This window comes from Muntiacus reevesi, chromosome 3 (assembly GCF_963930625.1).
Source record: "Muntiacus reevesi chromosome 3, mMunRee1.1, whole genome shotgun sequence".
NCBI lineage: Eukaryota > Metazoa > Chordata > Mammalia > Artiodactyla > Cervidae > Muntiacus > Muntiacus reevesi.
The window spans coordinates 246,447,804-246,472,244 of NC_089251.1; the positions used below are offsets into that span (position 1 = coordinate 246,447,804).

General features: G+C 39.9%; 1 protein-coding gene across 6 annotated transcripts in view; it reads left to right on the forward strand.

The window, feature by feature from the left end:
- Positions 1-24,441, forward strand: part of RAPGEF4 (Rap guanine nucleotide exchange factor 4) — a 232,071-nt gene that overhangs the window by 173,289 nt on the left and 34,341 nt on the right. For all 6 annotated transcript variants that reach the window (XM_065931769.1, XM_065931772.1, XM_065931771.1 and 3 more), the window contains 6 exons: positions 2,792-2,880; positions 7,153-7,231; positions 20,513-20,663; positions 22,698-22,786; positions 23,498-23,528; positions 23,745-23,823. In XM_065931769.1, coding sequence (XP_065787841.1) covers positions 2,792-2,880; positions 7,153-7,231; positions 20,513-20,663; positions 22,698-22,786; positions 23,498-23,528; positions 23,745-23,823 — 518 coding nt within the window. The remainder of the gene's footprint in view (positions 1-2,791; positions 2,881-7,152; positions 7,232-20,512; positions 20,664-22,697; positions 22,787-23,497; positions 23,529-23,744; positions 23,824-24,441) is intronic.

Below are 24,441 nucleotides of genomic sequence, written 5' to 3' on the forward strand. Positions count from 1 at the left end.
GAGATGATTTAAAGTATACAAGAATATGTATAGATTATATGCAAATACTACACCATTTTATATAGGGAACTTGAGCATCCATGGATTTTGGTATCTGTGGAGGTCCTGGAACCCACTCCCTGCGTTTTAAACTTTGAAAGCCGCCTGACTCCCCTCAAACCACTCAACTCTGAATGTGATATTAAAATGTCAATAGCGAGACAGTACTTCTCATGATGGGTAAACTATATGAAGCCCTCAAACATTACCATTTAGGATACCTTCCACTCTGTGGTTATGTGGTTGTAATAAGAGGGAATTTAAAATGACTACTCCTGTTTCAGTTAATGTGTTACATTTTCCTTAGAGTATCAACCACCCAGTCATTCAGCTCCATCCTGTTTGCAGAAAGATGGTCTCTTTCAGGCACCCTCCTCCACCTCTGTTTTTTGTTTTAGGGGCAGTTCTGTAGAAGTGTCCTCATTTCCAGACTTGGTGTCAGAAGATTTTCTGTCACAGGTTTAAAACCTCACAGCCTGGATAGCCTCACCAGCCAGGTTCTCTTTAACTTGTACTAGGGTACCTTCTTCATGCAGTAAGCTGAGAAGAGCTGTACCATCTGGTCTTCAAGTCCTCCATTTAAATAAAGGTCAAGCAATAGGCACCTGGCAGCATCCAACCTGAAACAAAGCAGTAACGTGTTTCAGCCAAGCCCAGACCTGCCAGATCACAAGCCAGAGGCTCCCTGCCCCCCTTCCCAACTTCAGAGTCCCCTGCCCTGAGAGAACGTCAGCCCCTTCTGTGGAGCTGCGAAGAGGGAAAGGATAAGGTCAGGCAGCTGTACCACTAGAGAGAGCCTCTGGCAGAAACAGACGGATGCCCTAATGTCTCTGGTTAGAGAGACCATTTTCTCTCACTAGTGGGATGATAGCATAAAGGATTGCCACCCAGGTAAACTTTTATTCTTTTTGACCAGACAACATACCCTAGCTAAGGGAAGTCCTAACCAAGAATACCAGGATGGGAAGCCAACATTCTATCAGAGTTAAACTTTTGACAAGAGAGCCAATTTCAAACTGATCTGTGAGTCACATGGCCAGCTAGAGCTGCAAGCTTAGTAGCAACAGCTGCCCAAAGCCATGTGGAATAGAAAGTAACTGGTTTATGTAATGTATCCCTTGAAGTATTGAAAGTCATTTATAGATATGCCCTCTCCTTCCCTCAAATGAAAGTGAAGGTGTTAGTTGCTTAGTCATGTCCCACTCTTTGCAACCCCATGGACTGCAGCCCACCAGGCTCCTCTGTCCATCGACTTCTCTAGGCAAGAATACTGGAGTGGATAGCCATTCTCTTTTCCAGGGGATCTTCCTGACCCAGGGATTGAACCCAGGTCTCCTGCATTGCATGCAGATTCTTTACAGTCTGAGCCACCAGGGAAGCCCTCAAATAGTCATTGCCTATAAGAGGAAAACACCTTTGTCTTCTACCCTGTTTACTTTGAGAAAAGGGTCCGCCATCGAGATTGAAGCAGACTTTTATTCCCGGCTCCTCCCACAGGCTGCAAAGCCAGATTCTTTTCAAAGATTGAACTCCAGCTTTCTTTTGGTCCTGAGGGCAGGCACACATACATGTGGGCACACACAACACACGCGCATGCACATACTCAATTAGTGACAGTTACCTCCCAGATACACTGAGTTTGCTACCTCATTCAAAACCAGGGTGGTTTCACTCACTGCATGCTCATATGCACAGGGTCGTATGTTGGATTGCCTCTTCTTCCCTTCCTCAGGCAAGCGGTGAAGACCCTGAGATTTCATACATTAGATGTATTCTTGGGATCTCAACACCCTTCCTCCAGGGTCTCAAACAGGTAGGGAAGTGATATTGGTGAGGAGAAGAAAATGGAGTTCCCCTGGAACTGAATCCTACCACCACTGCTTTCTAAACACGAGCGAATTTTATTTTCATTGTTGTCCTTTCTTGTCATTTTGCTGTTAAGTGTAAATGCCGAGAAGCAAAATCCGAACTTTGGAACAGGACCACCCAGATCTCCTCAAAGTATTTTGCCTAGAGTTTTCCCTCTGTTTTCTACCATCTTGAATATGACTTTGAAATAACCCACACTCAGTTTAGAAAAATACATCCTCCCTTGTTGATTAAAGGGCTTCATGGCTGGATCTCCTGATATAATGCCTAATGCCCCCCACCCTGCCAAATAATTTATCCTTGACATGGAAATTATATGGACGTCCTACTGCTGATTTATTTCCTGTTCAGATGTTATGGGAGGCTGTTTGCTTGTCGGTATTTTAGGGGGTTGTTTTCTCTTATTTTTAGCTGCATTTCCAAAGTACATTCCAGTGTACAGTTGGGAGATATGCCACATTCCAGAAATAGGCAGGGGAATCCAGTACTGGCCTGAAATTGTGCAACGAGTAACCCATATATGGATAACCTAGTTTATTGTCACTTCCCCTTGCCCTGAGCTGCCCTGGGATTTACATGTTCCCTTTCATTCCCCGTGGAGCAAGGCTGAAGTTCCCAGCCTGCCGGAGCCACTCTCCAAGAAGTTTAGTCTCATGTATGGAAAAAAGAAGAATGTTTTAGTAACTACTTCAATTTGTGATTTTTCTGTTCCCTTCCTGTGTGATTTTGATGTGGTACATGAACTTTTTTTTTACCATATGGGTCATGAGTTGAGTCAGTATGGTTCTCTGGGATCTCAAAAAATCTTTAGATATGTAAAAAATTATATATCAATGATTTGCCCACTTTTGAAAAATTAATGATGGTTTCATTTCTCGTCCAGGTATACTGTGATGTCAGGAACACCTGAAAAAATTTTAGAGCATTTTCTAGAAACGATACGCCTTGAGCCAACTTTAAATGAAGCAACAGGTAAACACCTAGAAGAGCTGTGTCCTTTAAATCTGGGCAGAGCACCATAAAAAAAAAAAAAAAAAAAAAAAAAAAACTTCTGAATTCATTCTCAGTATGTGTATCAACAGCAGTTTTAGAAATGGGTCATGTGTGAGATCTTTAGAAGAGCATCCTGCAAACCCTACTTTGCCTGCTCATCATGGCTGTGCTTTGTAGATGTTCCAGTCCCATTCATACATGTTAGGAGTAGCCTTCCAAAGGCATTTCTTAAGTTATCATTTAAATCCCGTCTTCCAAAGGTAACTATTTGGTTATAATTTAAATTCTGTCTATTCCCTTAAGGGATTAGAAGCTGCCTCCACAAAAGTCACAACCTTGCTCCAACTGGGAGTAAAATGGTTTTTTCTGAGATTCTTGGACTCCTACAGAGCAGAACTGTACATATATTAGTTTCCTAGGACCGCCGTGACAAAGTGACATTATCTGGGGTGGCTTGAATGCCTCTCAGTCCAAGAGGCTAGAAGTCTAAGATCCAGGTACCTGCAGGATTGGCTCCTTCCAAGGGCTGTGGGGAAGAGTCTGAGATCTCTCGCCTGACTTCTGGCTGAGGGGTGGGTTGATGGCATTCTTTGGCATCCCTGGGCTTGTAGAGGCATCACTCATCTTCATCTTCACACGCTATTTTCCCTGTTTCACTTCATATCATCTTCTCTCCATGCATTTGTCTCTCTGTCCAAATTCCCTCTTTTTATAAGGACACCCATCATATTAGATTAGATTCCATATTCATTATCTTAACCAATTACAAATAAGGTCACATTCTGAGGTCCTGGGGATTTGGACTTCAGCATATCTTATGGGGAGGAAAAAAATCAACTAATAATACCACTGTTCAATGAACTAGCCATGTTATCTATTACACAGAGATTTGATGGTGAATGAGATGAATCTCACCAGTGAACTCTTACTATTAGAGCTTGATATCCTTCTCTACTTTGGTTACCATCTTATGTGTGACTTTGGAACAGCCCACATTCAGCTCTTTAAAAAAAAAATAATTTGCTACTGTCCTGTCTCTCAGAATAATAGGCTAATATTTTAAGTGCATTGAGCTCCATAGAAGATTTCTCACTAAAAGAAGTTCAAATATTTGTCCAAAAATCTTGGTGGTGGTTCAAAATCTGTTTCTGTCATCTTTGCACTATATTCAAGGTAAAGTTAGCATTATTGTTGTTGTTATTATTATTCCTTCTAAAAGTATTTTACTGTACTAACTTCTTATTTTATCTTCTCATTCTAGTTTCTTATTTTGTGTAAATAGACTATCTGAGGTTTTTAATGTAGTGAATTAATTGGGGAGTAGTAGATAGAAAAGCCAGGATCTCTGTTTCCAGAGCACTTATTTTCAGTATTTGTTGAGGAACTTCTTGGGCTGGCGCTAAGCTGGATACTATGGACAAAGCAGTGTGAATAAGAAACCATGCTCCTGTCCTCAGAAAGCTTATAACCTCCTGGAGGACAAAAAGGAATATGCAAACAACTTGATCAAAAGTCTGAGAGGACCAGGCAGAGTGTCACAGAGGAAATAGCTTTGAAATGTCCCTGAAGCAAGGCTGGTAATCAGTGACTACACACTGGAGATGGAAGCCTTCCATCCTGAGGGGCAACATGAGTGCTGACCGAGAAAGAGACAAGAAGGACCAGATGGTCTGGCTTTGCTAGACTATCATATACACCAAACTGTCAGAAAGAAGATAGGGTCTAGGAATTAGGGTCCAGATCTTCAAGTATGTTAGATGTGAAGCTAAGCATGAGGAAGTAGTTGAAGATGTCTGAGCAAGGAGAATATGATAAGATCTTTTCTTGAAAAAGGAAATCCTTGAGGGATCAGTTACAAGGGGATAACTTGCTTCCAAGAAGCAAACATAACCTCAAATAAATCATATTTCTAGGACCCGAGGTCAGGAAAAATACAGCAGATTTTTTCCCCTCTGATTAACTGTTGCCCAGAATGTGTGATTGTATAATAGAAAAAACCGGCATCTTCTCTAAAGTGATTTTGACCAAAAAGGAACATTCTAGTGCATTAGAGATGATGGTATCTAAGAAAAGATCTGTAAGACTTTTACTACCCGTGAGGAACAAACATACTCTTCCTTTTAAAGTCACTTCTGAAAGAGGAGGGGACTAGATGATTGCTTGTTAAGAACCGGAAGCCCAGAGGTCAGTGCACGGCATGGCTGTCGCATACGCTGTGAGTCCTGACCGTTCCATTTTTTATATTAGAACTAAGTTCTCATTATATTTTAATACTAAACTTTATTTCCTGTAGTTTTTTCTTCATTTTGTTATTTTTGCAAGTAGTGCTTGTGGATTAGATGGAAGGAATAAATTAGTATCTTCCTCATAATCAAAATATGAATTGTTACATGGTCACCCTGGACACTAAAAATTATCTTAGTGCAGACCCATGAAACTCATGGATGCAGTGGGATGGGATACCCTTGGCATTTATAGATTTCCAATACAGTGAGAGATGTCAGAGTTGACAGTGTAACTAGTTTACATCATAAAAATAACATTGTTGGGTTTGATAGTACATTCTCTTAATATACCCCAGAACATCTATTTTCTGCCTAAGAACTATTGGTTTCCTAGACTTCTACTTCTATGACCAGCATTAGTCCTTAAGTGACTTGGGAAGTCGTTTTCTGGTATGAAAGGATCTTTTGAATCAGCTCTCAAGTATGAGAAAGAACGAGTAGAGAACAAAGTCACACTGATATGTGGAGGCTGGGTGATTACCACGCTGACTGACCGGCTCTCCAGCCTTGAAGCACCCTACTCAAATTTCTGCTTTAACAGCATTTAAATTACTTTCTAGCACAGGCCTCTGGGAACCTTATAAGCAAACATTTTCTCTTCTCAGAGAAATCCTTTATATCTAAAACATATACTGGTGACCCTAGATGTTAAACTCAGACATGCCAGTGAACATCCTTTCATACTTAAGAAAAAAAGCTCCATACAGCTTCCATCTGACACCTTAGCATGTTCTCTGGCTCAGTATAATGAGACTGAAATGACTCATAACACCTAGTAATGACAACTTTGGGTTACACTCATCACCTATATTTAAAAAAGTATAATGGTATTGTGTGGCATGACAGAGATATTAACTAAAGCTAAGGTGGTAATCAGATTGCAATATATACATGTATCAAATCAATACATTGTGTACTTTCAACTTACATAATGTTGTATGACAATTATCAGTTTTTTTAGTGAGTGTAATGATTAAACCTTTAGCCACTGATTCCAACTTTGATAATATTTGTTAATTTAAAACACAGACATTGGAAATTCAGTATATATAGTTAAAAAATTTGCATTTCTCACCATTTTCTATTTGAAAATTTATGTGAGTTTCACAGATCTCAGCCATGATGGTTCATTTTCTAATTGAAAACCCCCATAGCATCTTGGACTCCAAAGCTTTAACACGTATATTCTTAAGGCTTTTAGATCTGTCTTTATGTGCTTTCCCCTTAAGGTTGCTTGGATAATATTGTCTTCACAATGAAGAACCAGCATCAGATTCAAAATGAAGCATACTTGGGGGGACTTGCCTTACTTCTTTTGCCATCTCCCTGCTTACTTATCTACAAAACAGCTTCAAATATAAGACATATACCACTTTAATCTACCAGAGAGCTTTTGTTTTGCTTCAGTTATTGCTCACAGTTTTTCTTTTCTTTACTTTTTCTTTTTGGCTGCTTTTGTTTCCCTCACCAGTTCTCTGCTCTTATCATGTCCTTTTCCCATAATTCTATCACCCTTTCATCTTTTATTGCTCCTTCTAGAAATTGAAGGTAGAAAATAAATAAGGAAAATAGACATTGACAAAAGACAGATGGTGTAAAATAGACAAAGAAATGGCGATATCTTAATTCTGCATACATGGTACTGCCCATGTGTGGTTTTTTAATTATATATATATTTTTTTTCATTTATTGTAGCTAAGGTGACCAGCACCATTATTACAAGTCTGTCTCTTTTTAAACTTACTGTACTTTTTGTCCACTGTCCTAAGGAAATTGAGTTTTGATCTCAAGTTCTGTTAATCTTTTTATTTTCATATGCCATGCTTCTTTATATAGTAAAACCACAATACCCCAAGCCAACATATAAGAACCATTGGCCAAGAACAAATGAATACATACTCTTGCTTTCCTCAACATTTCTACAAGAATGTAATTTCTTTTTCTGCTTTGTTTTTCTCCCCTGCAGATTCTGTTTTAAATGACTTTGTTATGATGCACTGTGTTTTTATGCCAAATACCCAGCTTTGCCCAGCTCTGGTGGCCCAATATCCTTTTGTTGTGAAAAGTCTGTTCCCTTGATGATACTTCCCATGTATATAAGGCCACTATCTCATCCCATGCTCTCAAGGTAAGTCATGACCGAGGCAGAATTAGGCTTTCTGCCCTTGTCAAACTCTGAAACATCAGCAGTTTCCCTGCCTACCCCCCACCCACAGATTTCTGATCTCTCCTTGGCATGTGCCATGTTTAAGGATTTTCTCCTTATTACCTGTGTAGAGAAACATGAGCCAATTTATCTAAGGAAGGTGATGCTGATGAGAAATATACATATCTGGGAGGTAAACTAGAGAAGGTGATGGTGAAGAATATTATTAGGGAGTATTATTAGGGATCACTTCCTAAGCTTGGAGACTTTGTACCTCTGTCAGGACACCTGGCAGGATGGACCATGATCTGTTCATGTCCCTCTAAGCTGTAGTATTAGGCAGACCACTAACCTGCTGAGATATAGACAAGTTGTCATTGTGGGGCCACTTTTCTTCCACATTCGTCCTAGTCAACCCTATCCTCTAGACATTGATATTTATCCCTTTGTGGCTGTTTTTATTATTATCCCATTGACTTTTGTCAAGGATATAAAACTTGAAATCTTAATGGCGATTCCTCTAGGTAACTTGATCCTGACCTTATGTGGGGGGCAGCGTTTCAGTGGTCTCTTGAGTTGACCAGTCGGTGCAGAGTGTCTGGCAGAGGGGACATTCAGAAGACAGAAGTTGAATAAAAGAAGTGAATATCGTTAATGAGTGGAACTCTCAACTTTGGGGGAATGTGAAAGTATATTTTCCAATTCTGCTTTATTTTTAAAGCAGCAAAAATGTAGGCCCCCAAACACTTTGGCCTTTTTGAGCAGCTAAATATATGGAAGGAGAATAACTTTCTTTTTTTCTAAGCAATCCAATCAATGTTGGCATGTTTTCCTTTTTCAGAATTATAATTGCCCTACCTGATTCTCATTTCCTTGTTCATAATTCTCTTTGAAGTCAACAGAATGTGTGAGAATAGGAGATTGGAGTTGAATATGCTATTCAGAGGATGCTGCAAGAGTGAGATTTGGGTGTTTATTTGCCTGGAAACTATCTTTCCAAGTAATGACAGTTTAATGAGACTTAAATATATTATATATTCTTTCTGGCTCATATTCAGTTTTTCTCAAGTAAAATTAACACATTCAGGGTCTCTCTATGCTCTTTTAGCTCCATACATGGTAATCATTATTAGACCTTTGAGATTTTTGGAAGGAAAAATTAAAACCACCATTGAGTGTAGACTTTTTTTTCCCCAACAGTTAGCATGTTGATAAGCTTAAGGCAAACAAAACCAAAAGAAGGATGAGAGACGGTAATGGACCAAGTTATATCATCTTGACAGCTCAGAGCCCCAAATACTGAGCTTATAGTTTTTTTGCAGATTTTTATTTCTTCACTTGCTAGTTCGTTCTCCTTCAGAATTGATTGAGAACATTCACAGCATTGACATCTGTTTTAAAAGTAGAAGATCCTAGAGGGAAAGTCTGCACCATGCCTAGGTGTGGAGGTGGGGGGTAATGATGTTGAGGGGAGGTGAAGGCAGGAAAAGTGGCCAGTAGAGTCAAGGGAGGCCTGTGATGTCCAATCTTAATTTTTCGCAGAGATGGAGGGAGTCAGGATGGTTGGGTACCATCCATACTACCTAGTATCCTCAGACCACCTCCTTCACACACTGCCTGCCCTGTGAGAACTTAGATTCTCTTAACGGTCCTGTTTTGAAACAACTCTCTATGTGCCAGGCATCACTGACCCATATTATACCTCTTTATCCTTATAGAAGTTTATTGGGTTAGTGTCAATTTTATTTAAAAGTGAGAATTCTGAGCCTCAAAAACAAACATGTCCAAGGCAAGTGGCAGAACTAGGATTTAGCCAGGTGTTAGGATTCCAAAACTGGGGTGTGGCATTTTTTTCCTTCACAACTTACGCTTTTAAAAGCTTATCCTTTAGAGTTTAAAAACAACATTTCTTGGAAATTTATTGCATAATACATATTTATTTGTGCTTCAGTTGGCTAAAATCAAAGTGGGCCTAATTTGTTGAAACCAAATAAAGTATCTGATAGAACTTTTTCTTTTTATAGTGATGGATATGTTTTGTATCTGTGCAGCCCAGTAGCCACTAGCCGTGAAATTGGGTTCTATGACTGAGGAACTGAATTGTTAATTTTATTTAATTTTGATTAATTTAAATGTAAATAACCACATGTAACTAGTGGCTGCCATATAGGACAGCTTAAGTCCGGTCCTTAGATACTGGGAATAAAACAAGAATTACTGTCCTGTAATGCCTGGGAGGCCAGGAATGCGTCCTGCTGCAGGCAGGCAAATGGAAAGGGCTGTATCCTTGAAGGTCATGTGTGTGTAAGTGTCTATACCATGCTAAGGACTCAATTTCTAGTCCGTTTGGCTCCAGAGAGATGTTATATAGCTTCCTTACATAAGCTTCTTTTTCAATCATAAGTAACATAAACAAACTGTAACTGGCTTAAGCAATAAGGGCATTCATCAAAAGGATGGGGTAACTCAGAGAATGGAAGGAATCCTTAGAGCCCAGGCCTTAGAAAGGAACCTTGGGGGCAGCGACAAAGAACAGCTGCTAGCGTAAAGTGGAAGTGAAAGTTGCTCAGTCATGTCCGACTCTTTGCGACCCCACAGACAAAGGAATCTGGTGGGCTAAAGTCCGTGGATTTCTCCAGGCAAGAATACTGAAGTGAGTAGCTGTTCTCTCCTCTGGGGGATCTTCCCAACCCAGGGATTGAACCCAGGTCTCACACATTGCAGGCAGATGCTTTACCAGCTGAGCTACCAGGGGAGCCCAAGAATACTGGAGTGGGTAGCCTATCCCTTCTCTAGGGGATCTTCCCGACCCAGGAATCAAACGGGGGTCTCCTGCACCACAGGTGGATTCTTTACCAGCTGAGCTTCCTGGGCCCTTGCCTCATTCCCACATCCCCGGGAGTAGCTTGGGTGACTGGTGATGTCTTGGTCAAAGGAAGGCAAAGCACTTCACTGAATAGTTTTTCAGAGACTGCCTATAAAGAAAAATAGAGAAAGTGGAGAAATAGAAGATGAACAGTCAGGGAAAAAAAACACAACACTTATAAACTATTTAGCACCATGTCCTCATGTGACAGGGAGCTAGAATGTAAAACTGAACAAGTGGGCTAATACCCATGTTGTTATGGGATTTAGGGATAGTAAAATACTTAACTGCGTTCCATTAAAGCACTTAAATTAAGTGCGTTGATTTGGCTGTGTGTTTTTAAAGTACTTATTAATATGTGTGACTTTTCATAGCAGCCCTATGAAGAAGTCAGTATATTCACTGCTCTTTTTCCAAGTCAATAAACTAGGATAATGAAAAATTATGATTTGCTCAGAGAAAGGTAATTACTAGTACAGAAAAGACTTGAGCCCTGAGCCACTGGCGTCTGTTTCTGTCCTTAATCCACATTGTGCGTCTCCTCCAATTTTGCCTTTAGCATAGGAGACGATGGTAGAACTCTGTTTAACATTAATATTTCAGGCCTTTTATGTGCTAATGAGAGAGACTCTATTCATTAGATATGCTTGGGACATGATTTGGCCTGATGAATACAAGTGCTTTATAATGAGTTTCTTAAATTATATTTGTTCAATTTCTGTACTTTTCATCTCTAGTTTCTTTAAAATCTGCACTTAAAATACAGTTCAATTTTCTGTTAGTCTTTAAAAAGAAAATTAACCCCCCCATAACCTTACCAGGTATTACTGTGGTTAACGTTTTGATATGTAGCCTTTCATTCTTTTTTCTATACATTTAGATATATGCTTTGAAATATAAGGATGGGTCATACTCTAAATAATTATGTATTTTTGTTACTAAACAAATGAGCCATTTTTCTGCCATTAATTTTTTTCATATCATTTCTCTAAATAGAGATGGCTTGGTCATCATTAAAAATAGAACATTCTCACTGTGAAAAATTCAATTTACAGAAAAAGAGAACAAAGTTCACCTGGTATCTCACCATTGAATTATGAAAAATCTTTAAGAAATTATATACATGTATAATTTTATGTATGTGAGATCATGTTATACATGCTTTTTTAAAAATATGTTTTCTTTCACCTACCAGTATATGTATAGATCTTTTGAAATCAATATATGCAAATAAAACTCCATCATTTTGTTCAGATAATTCCACAAACACTTACTGAACACTAACTTTTAGCTAAAACTGCCTAATACAGAGTAAATACTGTAGGTTTCCTTTTTGAAAAGGCAGGGTATCCATCTCTTATTTCTTTGTGAATATAATCTGGGGATGTTCTCTTTATAAGCTTACTTGGATTCTCTAAGAGGAACACTAACCAAAATTTGTAAATCAAGATTTACAAAAGGGCCTCGGATTCTTAAAGCCATGTTTTTAGGAATATTCTTTGCATTTCTAAGGAAGATTGTCAGCTTAAATTCTGTTGAAGCCAATAGTCCCTTACTTGGTTTCTGAAAAAAATTTTGATCTATGTGTCACTATGAGAGCAATTTACTCCTGCAGATGGGCAATTTGAGAGTTTATTTCAAATAAGAAGCCTTAGTTTGATAATGCTATGAACATACTATCCTCTTTCAAAGAAAATGACTATATTATCAGATGTTCTACAAAATATTCTATATGTATCTTTCTCAGCCTCATATTAACACTGGGAGATGTGTACTCCTTTTGCATTAAGGAAGTGAGACTGAGCAGATAGATAATGTGCTCCAAGTTACCTACTAGTAAGGGTTGTAGATCATGACAAACTGCAAAACTCTCAGAGAGATGGGAACACCAGACCATCTTACCTGTCTCCTGAGAAACCTGTGTGTGGGTCAAGAAGCAACAGTTAGAACCCTGTACGGAACAACTGATTGGTTCATGGTCAGGAAAGAAGTACACAGGGCTTTCTGCTGTCACCCTGTTGCTTTAATGTGTATGCTGAGCACATCATGAGAAACGCCGGGCTGGATGAGGTATAAGCCAGAATCAAGGTAGGCAGGAGAAACATCAACAACCTCAGATATGTGGATGACACCACTCTCATGACAGAAAGTGAGGAGGAACTAAAGAGCCTCTTGATGAGGGTGAAGGAAGAGAGTGAAAGAGCCAGCTTAAGACTAAATATTAAAAAAAAAAAAAAAAAAACTAAGATCATGGCATCCAGTCCTTTTACTGCATGGCAAATAGAAGGGGTAAGGTGGAAGCAGTGATAGATTTCCTCATCTCAGGCTTCAAAATCACTGTGAATGGTGACTGCAACCATGAAATCAGAAGACAATTGCTTCTTGGCAGAAAAGCAATGACAAATCTAGACAGTGTGATGAAAGGCAGAGACATTACTCTGCCGACAAAGGTCCATATAGTCAAGGCTGTGGTCTTCCCAGTGGGCACATACGATTATGAGAGTGGGACCATAAAGAAGGCAGAACACTAAAGAATTTATGCCTTCGGACTGTGGTGCTGGAGAAGACTCCTGAAAGTCTGCTGTCCCTTAAGACAGCAAGGAGATCAAACCAGTCAATCTTAAGGGAAATCAATCCTGAATATTCACTGGAAGGACTGATGCTGAAGTTGAAACTCCAGTATTTTGGTCATCTGGTGTGAACAGATGACTCAATGGAAAAGTCCCTGATGCTGGGAAAGATCGAAGGCAGAAGGAGAAGAGGGTGTCAGAGGATGAGAGGGCTGGATGGCATCACCGATGCAATGAACATGAGCAAACTCCAGGAGATGGTGAGGGACAGGGAGGCCTGGCATGCTGCAGTCCATGGGGTTGCAAAGAGTAGGATACAACTGGGTGGCTGAACAATAACAAAAACAAGGGTTGGGACAGTATTTGAACCTAAGCAATGTGTTGCGTTAGAGCAAGTCCTAACTGCTCTGAGTACAAGGCCCTGACTAAAACTAAAAATAGCCAAGAGCTAATGACTTCTAAAAACAGAGAATTCTGAAAATCAGTGAGAAAAAAAATTCTGAGCAAGAAAATAAGTAAGAAGAGCTTCTGTGAGCTCCAAGTTAATAGGTACACACAAACAGAGGAGCAGCTGTGTTCATCACAGAGATCAACCCAGGAATGCCAGATCTTGTGAAGAATTCCAAAACCATCCATTTAAAGATTCTGAATTATTTCCAGAGGTAGAGCAGTAAAAATATTGATGATCGGTAACCTTTAACTAGCACCTAGTATGTCTGAGATATGTTCTACATGGTTCACCAGTATTGCCTCATCTCCTCCTCAACAGCTATCCTAGGAAGTTTACTGATGGAGAGACTGGTCTCATGGAAAAGTGGGGAAGCTGCAAGATGAACCCAGGTGGTCAAATTCCAGAACTTGAGTTCCCAAGCACATGTTGCATCAAGGAAGGAACAGACTTAGTGCCCAGGATGGGGGAGGGGAGGTGCTTCAAAAGGCAAGCTGGGTAGTAAAGAGGCCAATAATACAGTGGGAAGAACAAGAGCTCTGAAGTCAGGAGACCCGTGTTTAAAACCTACATCCTATAAGCTCGCAATTGTCTTTAACCTCTCTGAACCCTGCCTGTATAATAGGGGTAATTATACCTGCCCTACCCTCCTCACCAGGTTGTTGTGAAGATCAAATAAGGCTATGTGTGTGAAAGTACATTATGAACCTTAAAGTCCCTTATAAATATTGCCCCTCTATAAACAAATGATTGTACACCATTAGATGAATATAGCATAAGGTAAAGAATATAGAAAAGCTTTGTTGAGTCAGTGGGCAGATGACCCCCAAAGTTTGTTTTCAGCTTCAAGCAGAGATCTTGCATGCAAATCAGGGTTTTAAAAAACAACAACATTGAAGAGTATCAGTTTGAATGTTGATAAGTGTTTTATAAATAGCTGCATAATTAGCATGTACTTACTGCAAAAAGTATACATAATATTTTATTCCCTGTTGTAGGCTGTAATGAATCTGCTGCCTCTACATCCTAGGAGGTTTTCACTTACTTTCCCCATGGTAATTTTAATACGTGGAACCATTATTAGCTGAATTAAGAATAAGTAAATGAGCAGTAAAAAAAAAAAATACAGAAAAATTACAGGTGCCTGTGGTGAGTAAGATAATAACTAGGTAAAAATATATGAAATAATTATAGTGTTTGAACAGCAGAGCCGGCATGAGGAAAATGACTCAATGGAATATTAAACCTGCTGTTGGCGGGGTAGAAAGGCTCTGTGGCCTTCACCTCTTCTGAGTCCCAGTCCAAATACCTCGTTGAAAACAGATCCAGTTTGTCCTCATTCATGATTTTGTGATGTCAAAGGAGTTGGTCTGATTCAATGAAGATTCAGTTATTCTAAAAGCCTGTGGTCCTATAGACTAAGTACCCAATAACTGAAATATACTATTTAAAAAATATACCAGAAGTTGGTATTTGTTGTAGACTTAACCTGGTGACATTGAATATGAAGTTATTTAGAATATATCTATGATTTATATTTAATATCTCAACAAAATGGAATTAAAGTTGATTTAGATAGTTTTAAAGAGCTTCCCTTGTGGCTCAGCTGGTAAAGAATCTGCCTCCTGTGCAGGATACCTGAGTTCAATTCCTGGGTTGGGAAGATCCCCTGGAGGAGAAAAAGGCTACCCACTCCAGTATTCCATGAACTGGATAGTCCATGGGGTCACAAAGAGTCAGACACGACTGAGTGATTTTCAGTTGGGCTTCCCTCATTGCTCAGTTGGTAAAGAATCTTCCTCCAATGCAAGAGACCTTGGTTCAATTCCTGGGTCTGTAAGATCCGCTGGAGAAGGGTATAGACTACCTAGCCCTTGTAGCTCAACTGGTAAAGAATCCACCTACAATGTGGGAGGCCTGGGTTCAGCCCCTGGGTTGGGAAGATCCCCCGGAGAAGGCAAAGCCTACCCACTCCAGTATTCTGGCCTGGAGAATTCCATGGACTGTATAGTCCATGGGGTCACAAAGAATCAGACACAACTGAGCAACTTTCACTTTAAAGAGCTGTGGATTGGGGTGGGGAGGGGGGAGAAATATAAAGAAAATACTATTATATGTAGCACTCCAAACAGTATCATTGAATAGTTTAAGGTAAACATTCCAGGCTTTTTATGTTTCATGTGCTCAGTCCTTTATTAGGAAATGCAGATTCACAATGAGTTTAAGACATAGTTCCTGCCCTTAAGGATTCCATTTTTTGTATTTGTTTTCATTTTTTTCTTTTTGAAGTATAGTTAATTTAAATATTGTTTTAGTTTCAAGTGTAGAGCAAAGTGATTCATATATATATATATATATAGGCTTCCCTGGTTGTTCAGCTGGTAATGAATCTGCCTGCAGTGCAAGAGACTGCTGCCCAATTCCTGGGTCAGGAAGATCCCCTGGAGAAGGGATAGGCTACCCACTCCATTATTCTTGGGTTTCCCTGGTGGCTCAGACGGTAAAGAATACGGCTTCAATGTGGCATGGCAGAACTCCATGGGCAGAGGAGCCTGATGGGCTACAGTCCATAGGATTCCAAAGAGTCAGACACGACTGAAGCGACTAAGCACAGCATGTTTATACATGTATATATTCTTTTTCAGATACTTTTCCATTATAGGTTATTAATAGATGTTGAATATACTTCCCTGTGCTACACAGCAGGTCTTATTTATTATATAGATATATATATTGGGCTTCCCTGGTGGCTCAGATGGTAAAGAATCTGTCTGCATTGTGGGAGACCCAGGTTTGATCCCTGGGTCAGGAAGGTCCCCTGGAGAAGGAATGGCAACCCACTCCAGTATTCTTGCCTGGAGAATTCCACGGACAGAGGAGCCTGGTGAACTACAGTCCATGGGGTCACAAAGAATTGGACACGACTCAGCAACCAAAACTCACACACACACACACACACACACATATTAATCCCAAACTCCTAATTTAGCTCTTCCCATTCCTCTATCCCCTTTGGTAACCGTAAGATTGTTTGCTATGTCTGTGAGTCTATTTCAATTTTATATGTAAATCATTTGTATATATTTTTTTAGATTCCAAATGTAAGTGATATATTTGTCTTTCTCTGTCTGACTTACTTCACTTAATATAATAATCTGTAGGTCCATCCATGTTGCTGAAGGATTCTGATTTAATGCTCTTGGATGTGAAAGGTCTCATTACCATAATGAGAAACCTCAAGTTAGGATCTGAATCATCAGTAATTTTAACACTGCTTTCTAAAGCAACAGGCATTGGACAAGAGAAGTGGTTAAAACTATGGCAGAGAGGGTCTAGTTCAGACCCTACGGATCGTGCCTTCCTGGCTCTCAGATCGTTAAGGCTTGCAACCATTAAATCTTGACCTTCTATATGTGCTTTGTCTTCTTTGAGGGCTTTGGGAGATAGGTTCTATATCTCAGATGAATTTTTCCATTGTCTAACAAAATGCTAAGTCATCTAATACTGCTGCATAATGTATGTTTGGATAAAGAAATAATATTATACACACAATAACAGAGAAGTCAACAGCGTACTGGGAAGAGAGGTAAGAGAACTGAGTTCCAGTTCTAAGAATTCCATTGATAAGTTTCAGAAAAATCACTTCACCTCACTCTACATGTTTCTTTGCCTCTAAAATGGTGGAGTTGAAGGAGACAAAAATCAAAGAACTTTTACAACTCAGATTCTATGATTCTATGAATCGTCTGAAATCACCTTAGTATATGAGTGATGCATTTGGCCACTTTGACTATTCTGGACTTTTCTTAATTGTGTTGAAAGTAACAATTCAGGGAATAATTCCAGAATCTCTTACAGACTTTAATCTATCACTTTATGAGGTACAAGAATCAGATACCAGAACCATATTATCTTTCTGTGACTCTTTTCCCCATGAATTTGAGTAGCCATATTGCTTCTTACCAGAACCCAGCTGTCATGATATTATGAGTCATGACCTTATTCTTATTCTATACATGTATTTCTTGATAATAAATCATTAGATTATCATGTATTTTATATTCTTTACTAATCTACTCTTGAAATAGACATTAGCTAAGTATGTATTTTCAATAGTGTCCTTCATATGTTAAAAATGTGTGTGGTGTGCATTAATAATCCTTTTAAACTGTTATTTGTGCTGGAGAAGACTCAGATTTTTATTCCACATTGGACTTTCTCCATCAAATGGTTAACACATTATTACTCCAGCTTTAGCCACAAAAAGTAATGGTTTGTGCAGTCTTTCTGATGTATGTGAATTTATGAACATTCTATATTTGAAATGTTATTCTTGTTAGGGTGCATTTTTGACATCATATTGAGACAAGGGGCCTGGTGAGATGTTCTTTATTCTTTGATTACTATCTGAAGAGAATAGTTTTTCTCTCTCCACTTGTTTTTTGTAGAAGTTAAATAAAATCTAAAAGTCACATAAATGTTCTAGACACCTGGATAGATTGTTATGGGGATAAACAGAAGCCCCAGTGCCTCACCTGTAACCATCTGATCCATTACATGTAAAGTCCTGTCTGTGTGCCCTGAGAATCTGGTTCAGCAGACTGTTGAAGAATAGAATGGTATGTTGTCTGTGGAGGGGCCGAATCCTTGAGCACATACCTGGATTCAGATATAAAAGTGCTATTAACTCCCATTCCATCTTAGTAAATAAATACCTGGAAGAGGAAAGGTAAGACTTTGTGAAACAAATAAGTACTTCCTTTTGTTTATTTCCAGAGGCTAACATATGTAACTTTCACAAGAAAAAAGGGAAAGCCTCTTCCTGATCCCACTGGATTCAGTCAATTCTAGCTCCAGGAGGCTGTGGAGTATACGTGAAGAGTGGCAGGCAGTCAGCCCTTGGTTTCAGGATTGGACCGGCTGAGTCATCTCTAGAATGCTAGGAACTTCAACAAAAAATTAAGGAAGGAAAAGAGAAGGAAAAGAGAGAGAGAGAAGGAGAAATCTCTCCTATTAGGAGTTTTGCTTCCCAGATGCAATTACTCATAATAATTTCATGAACCCGAGCACCAGTGTGTAGTCACTATAGCCACTGTTTGGGTCATGGGGGTGGCGATAATGGAAAGAGCCCTGTCTGGATTTGTAAGCCCTGCCATTTACTCACTGAACAACCTTGAGCAGAAGTCCTCTCTGACCCTCAGTCTCCTCATCTGTAAATACTTACCTTTCAGGTTAGTGGAGAGCATTACATGATCATGTAAGCACATTAAACATATTTCTTATAAAGTATAATGCTCTACACACATTTGAAGTATTAAACATGTTAATCCTTCCAGTTGTGTCTTCTATCTTTTACTGTAGACAAAAGACAGATTTCCCCAGCAAGAGAGAAGACAAGAAGAATCTTTACCTGACCCACAGAGACAATGACAATTTAGTCATTCTACACTAAATCCCTCTAGGTTAGCCACAGGTATGCAGCTGATGTTTCCGGATCCAATAAACAAGTGTTTGTGTTGCTTCCTTGAGTCCAAGTCAAGGTAACCTGGAAAGTTAGAATTACATCATCTTGCTGTCATATTGATATTTCAAACATTTCAGCCTCATACAAGTAGAAAAGAGTCTCTCTCTCTCTTACTGACTTGTAGATGAACGAATACATGGTTTTCAATCAGCCAAGAATTACCCATTTGGTACCCACCACGTGCCTGGCTATACTGCAGGTACTCTATAAAGTCTTAAAAATGTAATGGCCAGCATTACAATTCTTCGGAAAGAAAAACTGAGTTATGTGTGCCTACAAGCAAGAGATCAAAGGGTTAATCAGAAAAGAAATAATTTTCACATAAAGTGATCTTTCTTCCCTGTTTTATTGTAAGTTCAAAGAGAATTGTAGCAATACGGGTTGAGCAATTTTCTTTTTTTATGAATCCCGTGCTCAATTTATGAAAGCCATTTTGCAACCCATTTACATGCAGTAAACCTTTGCTTTAAGATTCTGTCATTTACCTTGATCATTATTTATAGTCCCTTTAGAAAAGGCCCTTGACTGGTTTAGCTCCCAAGTATAGCACTGCCACGAGACAATTTTCTACGGTGTCTTTTAAGTCATGGTCATAAGCTAGGACATGCTCGGTCTTGTAGCCAGGTATGAGACACGGGGATGTTGTGTAATGGGGACTAACCTAGTTGGAATTAGGAGTCTTGGATTTAAAACTCACAATGTAGTCTTGGTCATTTACACTCCTTTACTGTCTGTTTGCTAAGTTGTAGAAAAAGAACAATGTCTTTCATCACAAGACTAAAGCACCTCAACCGAGGTGCTCTGTGCGCAAGTGTCAGTTATAAAGAGGAAATTGTTTTATGAATGAGTTGTCTATAATATGAACTACTATAAATCACTGAAAAGGGAATAGTATGTCTAATCTAAAATCTTTCCTGATCACATATTCTGTTCTCCCTGCTATAATCCACAGAAGAATGTAAACTGAGAGCAGGGACCTTCACCAGACACATAGAGTAGACACTCTATCACGTATCGGTTGTATTAATGGATAAAATTCCTATGTAAGTATCAGTGTGCTAGGCTTGGTTCAGAATATAAGAAGAATAATGTACTAGCCTAGCCTCAAAGAGTTTATAGTTAGGATGACTAGCCATTAATGCACAAAAAGCCAATGTGAATTAAATTATAGTTCTGAACAAGAGAAGAAAGGATGCATGAAAAGTGTGTCTGAGTCCCTCACCGGAAGACGGATACACCAGGAAGTTTTCCCCATCTCAACCCTCAGTGAGTTTATCCATCTTCAGCTTCACTTCCTTCCCGTGTACGTTTTATATCAGTCACAGTTCCAGAAGGACCAGACACCCACTTGTAAGGGTTTAACTGAAGTGCATATAATGAGGGATTATAGAGATGTGTCCAGAATTGTGGGAGCCAAAGAGAGTTGGTTAGGCCCGACACCAGGAAGCATTACCACCCATAGAGGTGAAAGCAGTGCAAAGGGCAGGCATGGAATATGATGAGAGCCAAAGCTAGGTGCAACAAGAATCCTTATCAACACACAAGTCCAGGTAGAGCCATGCAAGTCTAATTCTTTGGGCCACTATCAAGGCAAAGTCTGCTGGGTTTGTATGCATTTGGTCCAGAACTTTTATGCAGGTGGGGGTTTTCTTGAGGGCCTAAGGAAGAAATTCTATGAGTCCAAAAGGCCTTCCTGGAGCTGGGATCTGTCATTCTCCCTTTGCTCGTAGCACAGTGAAATGGCTAAATATTCTTCCTTGACTCCTTGGCACTTACCATGCGCAGCCTTCACAAGGTACAGAACAAGAGAAAATGGATTATGCCCTCAACAATAAGAGGCGAGTCATCCGCCTGGTTTTGCAGTGGGCTGCCATGTATGGAGACGTCCTACAAGAGGATGACGTGGCGATGGCTTTCCTGGAGGTACGTGGGGATCATCCCTTCCAAGAGTGTGTCTTTGACCTACAATACAGGGACCACCCACAAGCATGGCAGCTTTTCTGGAGGGAGTGTAAGTGCAAATTCTAGACTTTGTTAACATGTTCATTCATCAGAAAGGTACTACCAGAAAAGTAAAGAAAAGCATCATCCATTATCCTGCCAATCTAATTCAATAACTGGTAATAGCATTCTGGTGTATTTTCATTTAGTTGCTTTCTTTGTTATATTTTCTGTAGTTATAATCAACATAGTGAGTGAAGTCGCTCAGTCATGTCCGACTCTTTGTGACGGCATGGACTGAAACCTACCAGGCTCTTCTGTCTATGCGATTTTCCAGGCAAGGATACTGGAGTGGGTTGCCATTTCCTTCTCCAGGAGATCTTCCCAACCCAGGGACTGAACCCGGGTCTCCCTCATTGTAGGCAGATGCTTTACCGTCTGAGCCACCAGGGAAGTCCATAATCAACATAGTACCCATCATTTCACAGGATGCCTTTTCCACTTTATGTAAGGATTTTTCTATGCCAGTAGAGTCTTTCTAATAAAATTTTCTAATGACCTTTGAGTAGCTATGCCACAGATATATTTATTTCTTCCCATATTGTTGAATATATCATTTCCATTTTTACCTTCCTCGAAGAGCAGCATAATGAACACTTTTGTACAAATAGGTCTATTTTTGGTTTTATTCCTAGAAGTGGGATTTCTAGATCAAATGGTGATGTTTTTGAGTACAGTGGAGCAGATAACTTTATTTATTTATTTATTTATTTATTTATTTTGACAATGTCAGTTGGTGACTTTATTTCTTACAAAAGTTACATTGAAAGAAGAGGTTGAAGGCCCATGAAGTGGTTCTGAAGGGCCATGATTTACTTTGTAAACACTGATTTAAGCTGAACTTCCTTTTCCTTCCCATGGCTCCAGTCCACGTTACAACAGTGACCTGAGCATTTAATCCTTAATGACTCACTCTGTCCTCTGAAACTGAGATGAGGACCTTATTTCTGTGCAGGCGAAAGGCAACATGACTTCTGTCTCAAACTTTATCAGTCTGTTTGTTTAAGAATGAGTTATCCAGAAGAAACATCCCCACTCACCCCTTTTTAGTCATATCATTTGGCAGGCAGAGAAATGAGGCTGGGAGGAAAGGTGGATGATGAGAGTCCCTCAAGACTATGGAATGAAAGATTTTGAAGATGTAGAGGAATAATAGTCACTTGGGTCATTGGGTTGTGGCTTCTACCCATTGCTTCGAGTAAAGGACCATTTTGCAGATGAGTCAGAATGATGGTGATGCTGCTGCTGCCACAGCTCTTGGCTTCTGCTGGGGAGCCCACTGCCCCTGTACAAAGCCGGGCACTGCTAGTGCTGCTCTGTGGGTGGAACCATCCCAGGACATCAGTGAAGAGTCCTGAGTTAGTGACATAAACTCCGCAAAACTTCAGTGCACTGCTGAAAACCATGGCTGTACTTTTACCACCAACAGTTAACCACGACTAGTAGTAAATATCAAACAAACAACAAATACTAAAATAATATTCAAAATAAATATTAAAATTCCCCTGAAAAAAATACGGAGGTGAAAGCAGTGCTCTTAAAGGAAAGACTGTAAAATAACCCATTCCAGAACACTGCATTGCTTTGCCTTCTGTATAAATATCATATAAACACTTCATTTGCGATTTAAATTTTTTAAATTTGTTTATTGTGGTAGAACATGGCAATCATAAAACTTGCTATTTTAATCATTCTTAAGTGTACAATTCAGTAGCATTAATTATACTCACAATGGAACACAAGCATCACTACCATCAGTTTCCAAAATTTTTTTCTCACTTTCCATGTTGAATTTAGACATGCTATAACATTTTCTTATTTGTCCCTAGTCCATGAAACCATGGTCTGGAGATGCTAGTGAGACAGATGACATAGTGACATGTCTTTGTTGCTCTTTGCAGAATTACGTACCTTTTGCAGTTCTTGTTAAAAGCCTGTGACCTTTGCCAATTACAGGAGTTTTATGTATCTGTATCAGATGATGCCCGGATGCTTGCTGCCCTCAAGGAGCAACTGCCTGAGCTGGAGAAGATTGTCAAGCAAATGTAAGGAAGGGCTTGGCTTTGGGGTGAGCTTTCACCAAGTAAGTGCCTGCTGCCTCTCAATCACATCATCATCCAAAAAGTCCTTTGTCCCCACAAAGGGTGAAAGCTGATTTGAGTGGTATGAACCTCAGGTGAGGGGGTGCAGTCAGGCCAGATAAACAAAAGGGCGGAGATTCTGCTCAGCTGCCTTCTGCACCGGGCAGCTGCCCAGAGAAAGCCTGGGGAGCCAGAGATCCGACTTGGACGTCTGACTCAATAAACCTGGGTCCCTTTGGTTCAAGGCAAGGAACCCAACACCACAGTGGTCAGTGGCATTTAAGGAAAGTTTGAAGAGAATTATTTACGTGGGAAATTCACTTTCTGCTGCCAAAGCTGTTAATGGTGAATACCTGTGTCCTCTAAGTAGAAACACAGGTTTGCACATACTGTCCTTTGAGCCACTGATTAAATACTGGCTACTAGATAGACTTTGAGAGTGAGCAATCCTGGCTTTTAGCTTCAGTTAGACCAGGGATCTGCCTGGGACAAGAGCTGATCTCTTAGCTGTCCCCTCTGTGCATTCGCCTCTTGGTATTAAAATAAGGAGGCTCATATTGCCTCCTGAAGGGATGCTGCAATTTCATTTCTAACACAAGATTAAAGTTATATACAAGTGAAGCAATTTAATAGTACCAACAGTGTTAAATAATGTGCTTTCTCTGTTTCTCGTAGTTCAGAAGATGCAAAGGCTCCACAAAAGAAGGTCAGTTGCAATAGATCAGGATTCTCTAATTGTGCCCTCTAGACTGACAGTTCTCCAGAAATATAACATCGCAATATGTGACAGTGATGTCTTGTAAATACAAAATATGTTTTCTTTATTTCCTGACTCTGCTTCTCAGGCATGTGTCCTCTGAGTTGCAGATATTCATCTGTCATCCTCCCCTAATGGCAGCAACTATTGTTATTATTTTTACAGCACAAAGTTCTTTTGCAACAGTTCAACACAAGTGATGAGAGAGCCCAGAAGCGCCAGCCTATCCGTGGCTCTGATGAAGGTGAGATTTCTTTTCCAGTGTGTGTAGATTATTTAAAGTCGGAATGAAATCTTCCCTCTGGGCATCACCCCTTGGGCCCACAGAATAGCTTTTCTTGGCTCTCTGTGCACTCCAAATGGTTTGCTTGGAGGTGCCCTTTGGCATTCCAGTTATTTTTGTCCTTGAACGTGGGACCTGGAGCCAAGGTGCTTGTTCACACTTCTCTGATTCTGCCTCTACCCCACTGCCACCTTTCCTTGAAGGAGAGAAAGATTATCTCAGGGGCCAGTTGTCAAGGTGGCTGGGAGGTGGTTGGTGTTTTGCAGATGCCTCTCAGAGGTGGAGCACCAGGGTCACCTGCTCAACTGCCGAGCAGGGCTCCTGCCCAGGAAGAGTGCCCCCGGCCCTGAGCACTACCTCATTAGCACCCTTCGGGGAGGCCCAGATGCAGCTGCTATTGTTTTCTTGGTTAAGATTTCTTTGAAGAGTCACAGCCAAAATAAAATGATCATGATGAAATCTCCATCTTCAGCCACAGACGAATGTTGTAATTTAGGGGTGCCCCAAACTCAAGAATTACAGGACGTGGAATTACTTCCAGGACTTGTGTGTTCAGAGCTGAATGTGTGGATACAGCAT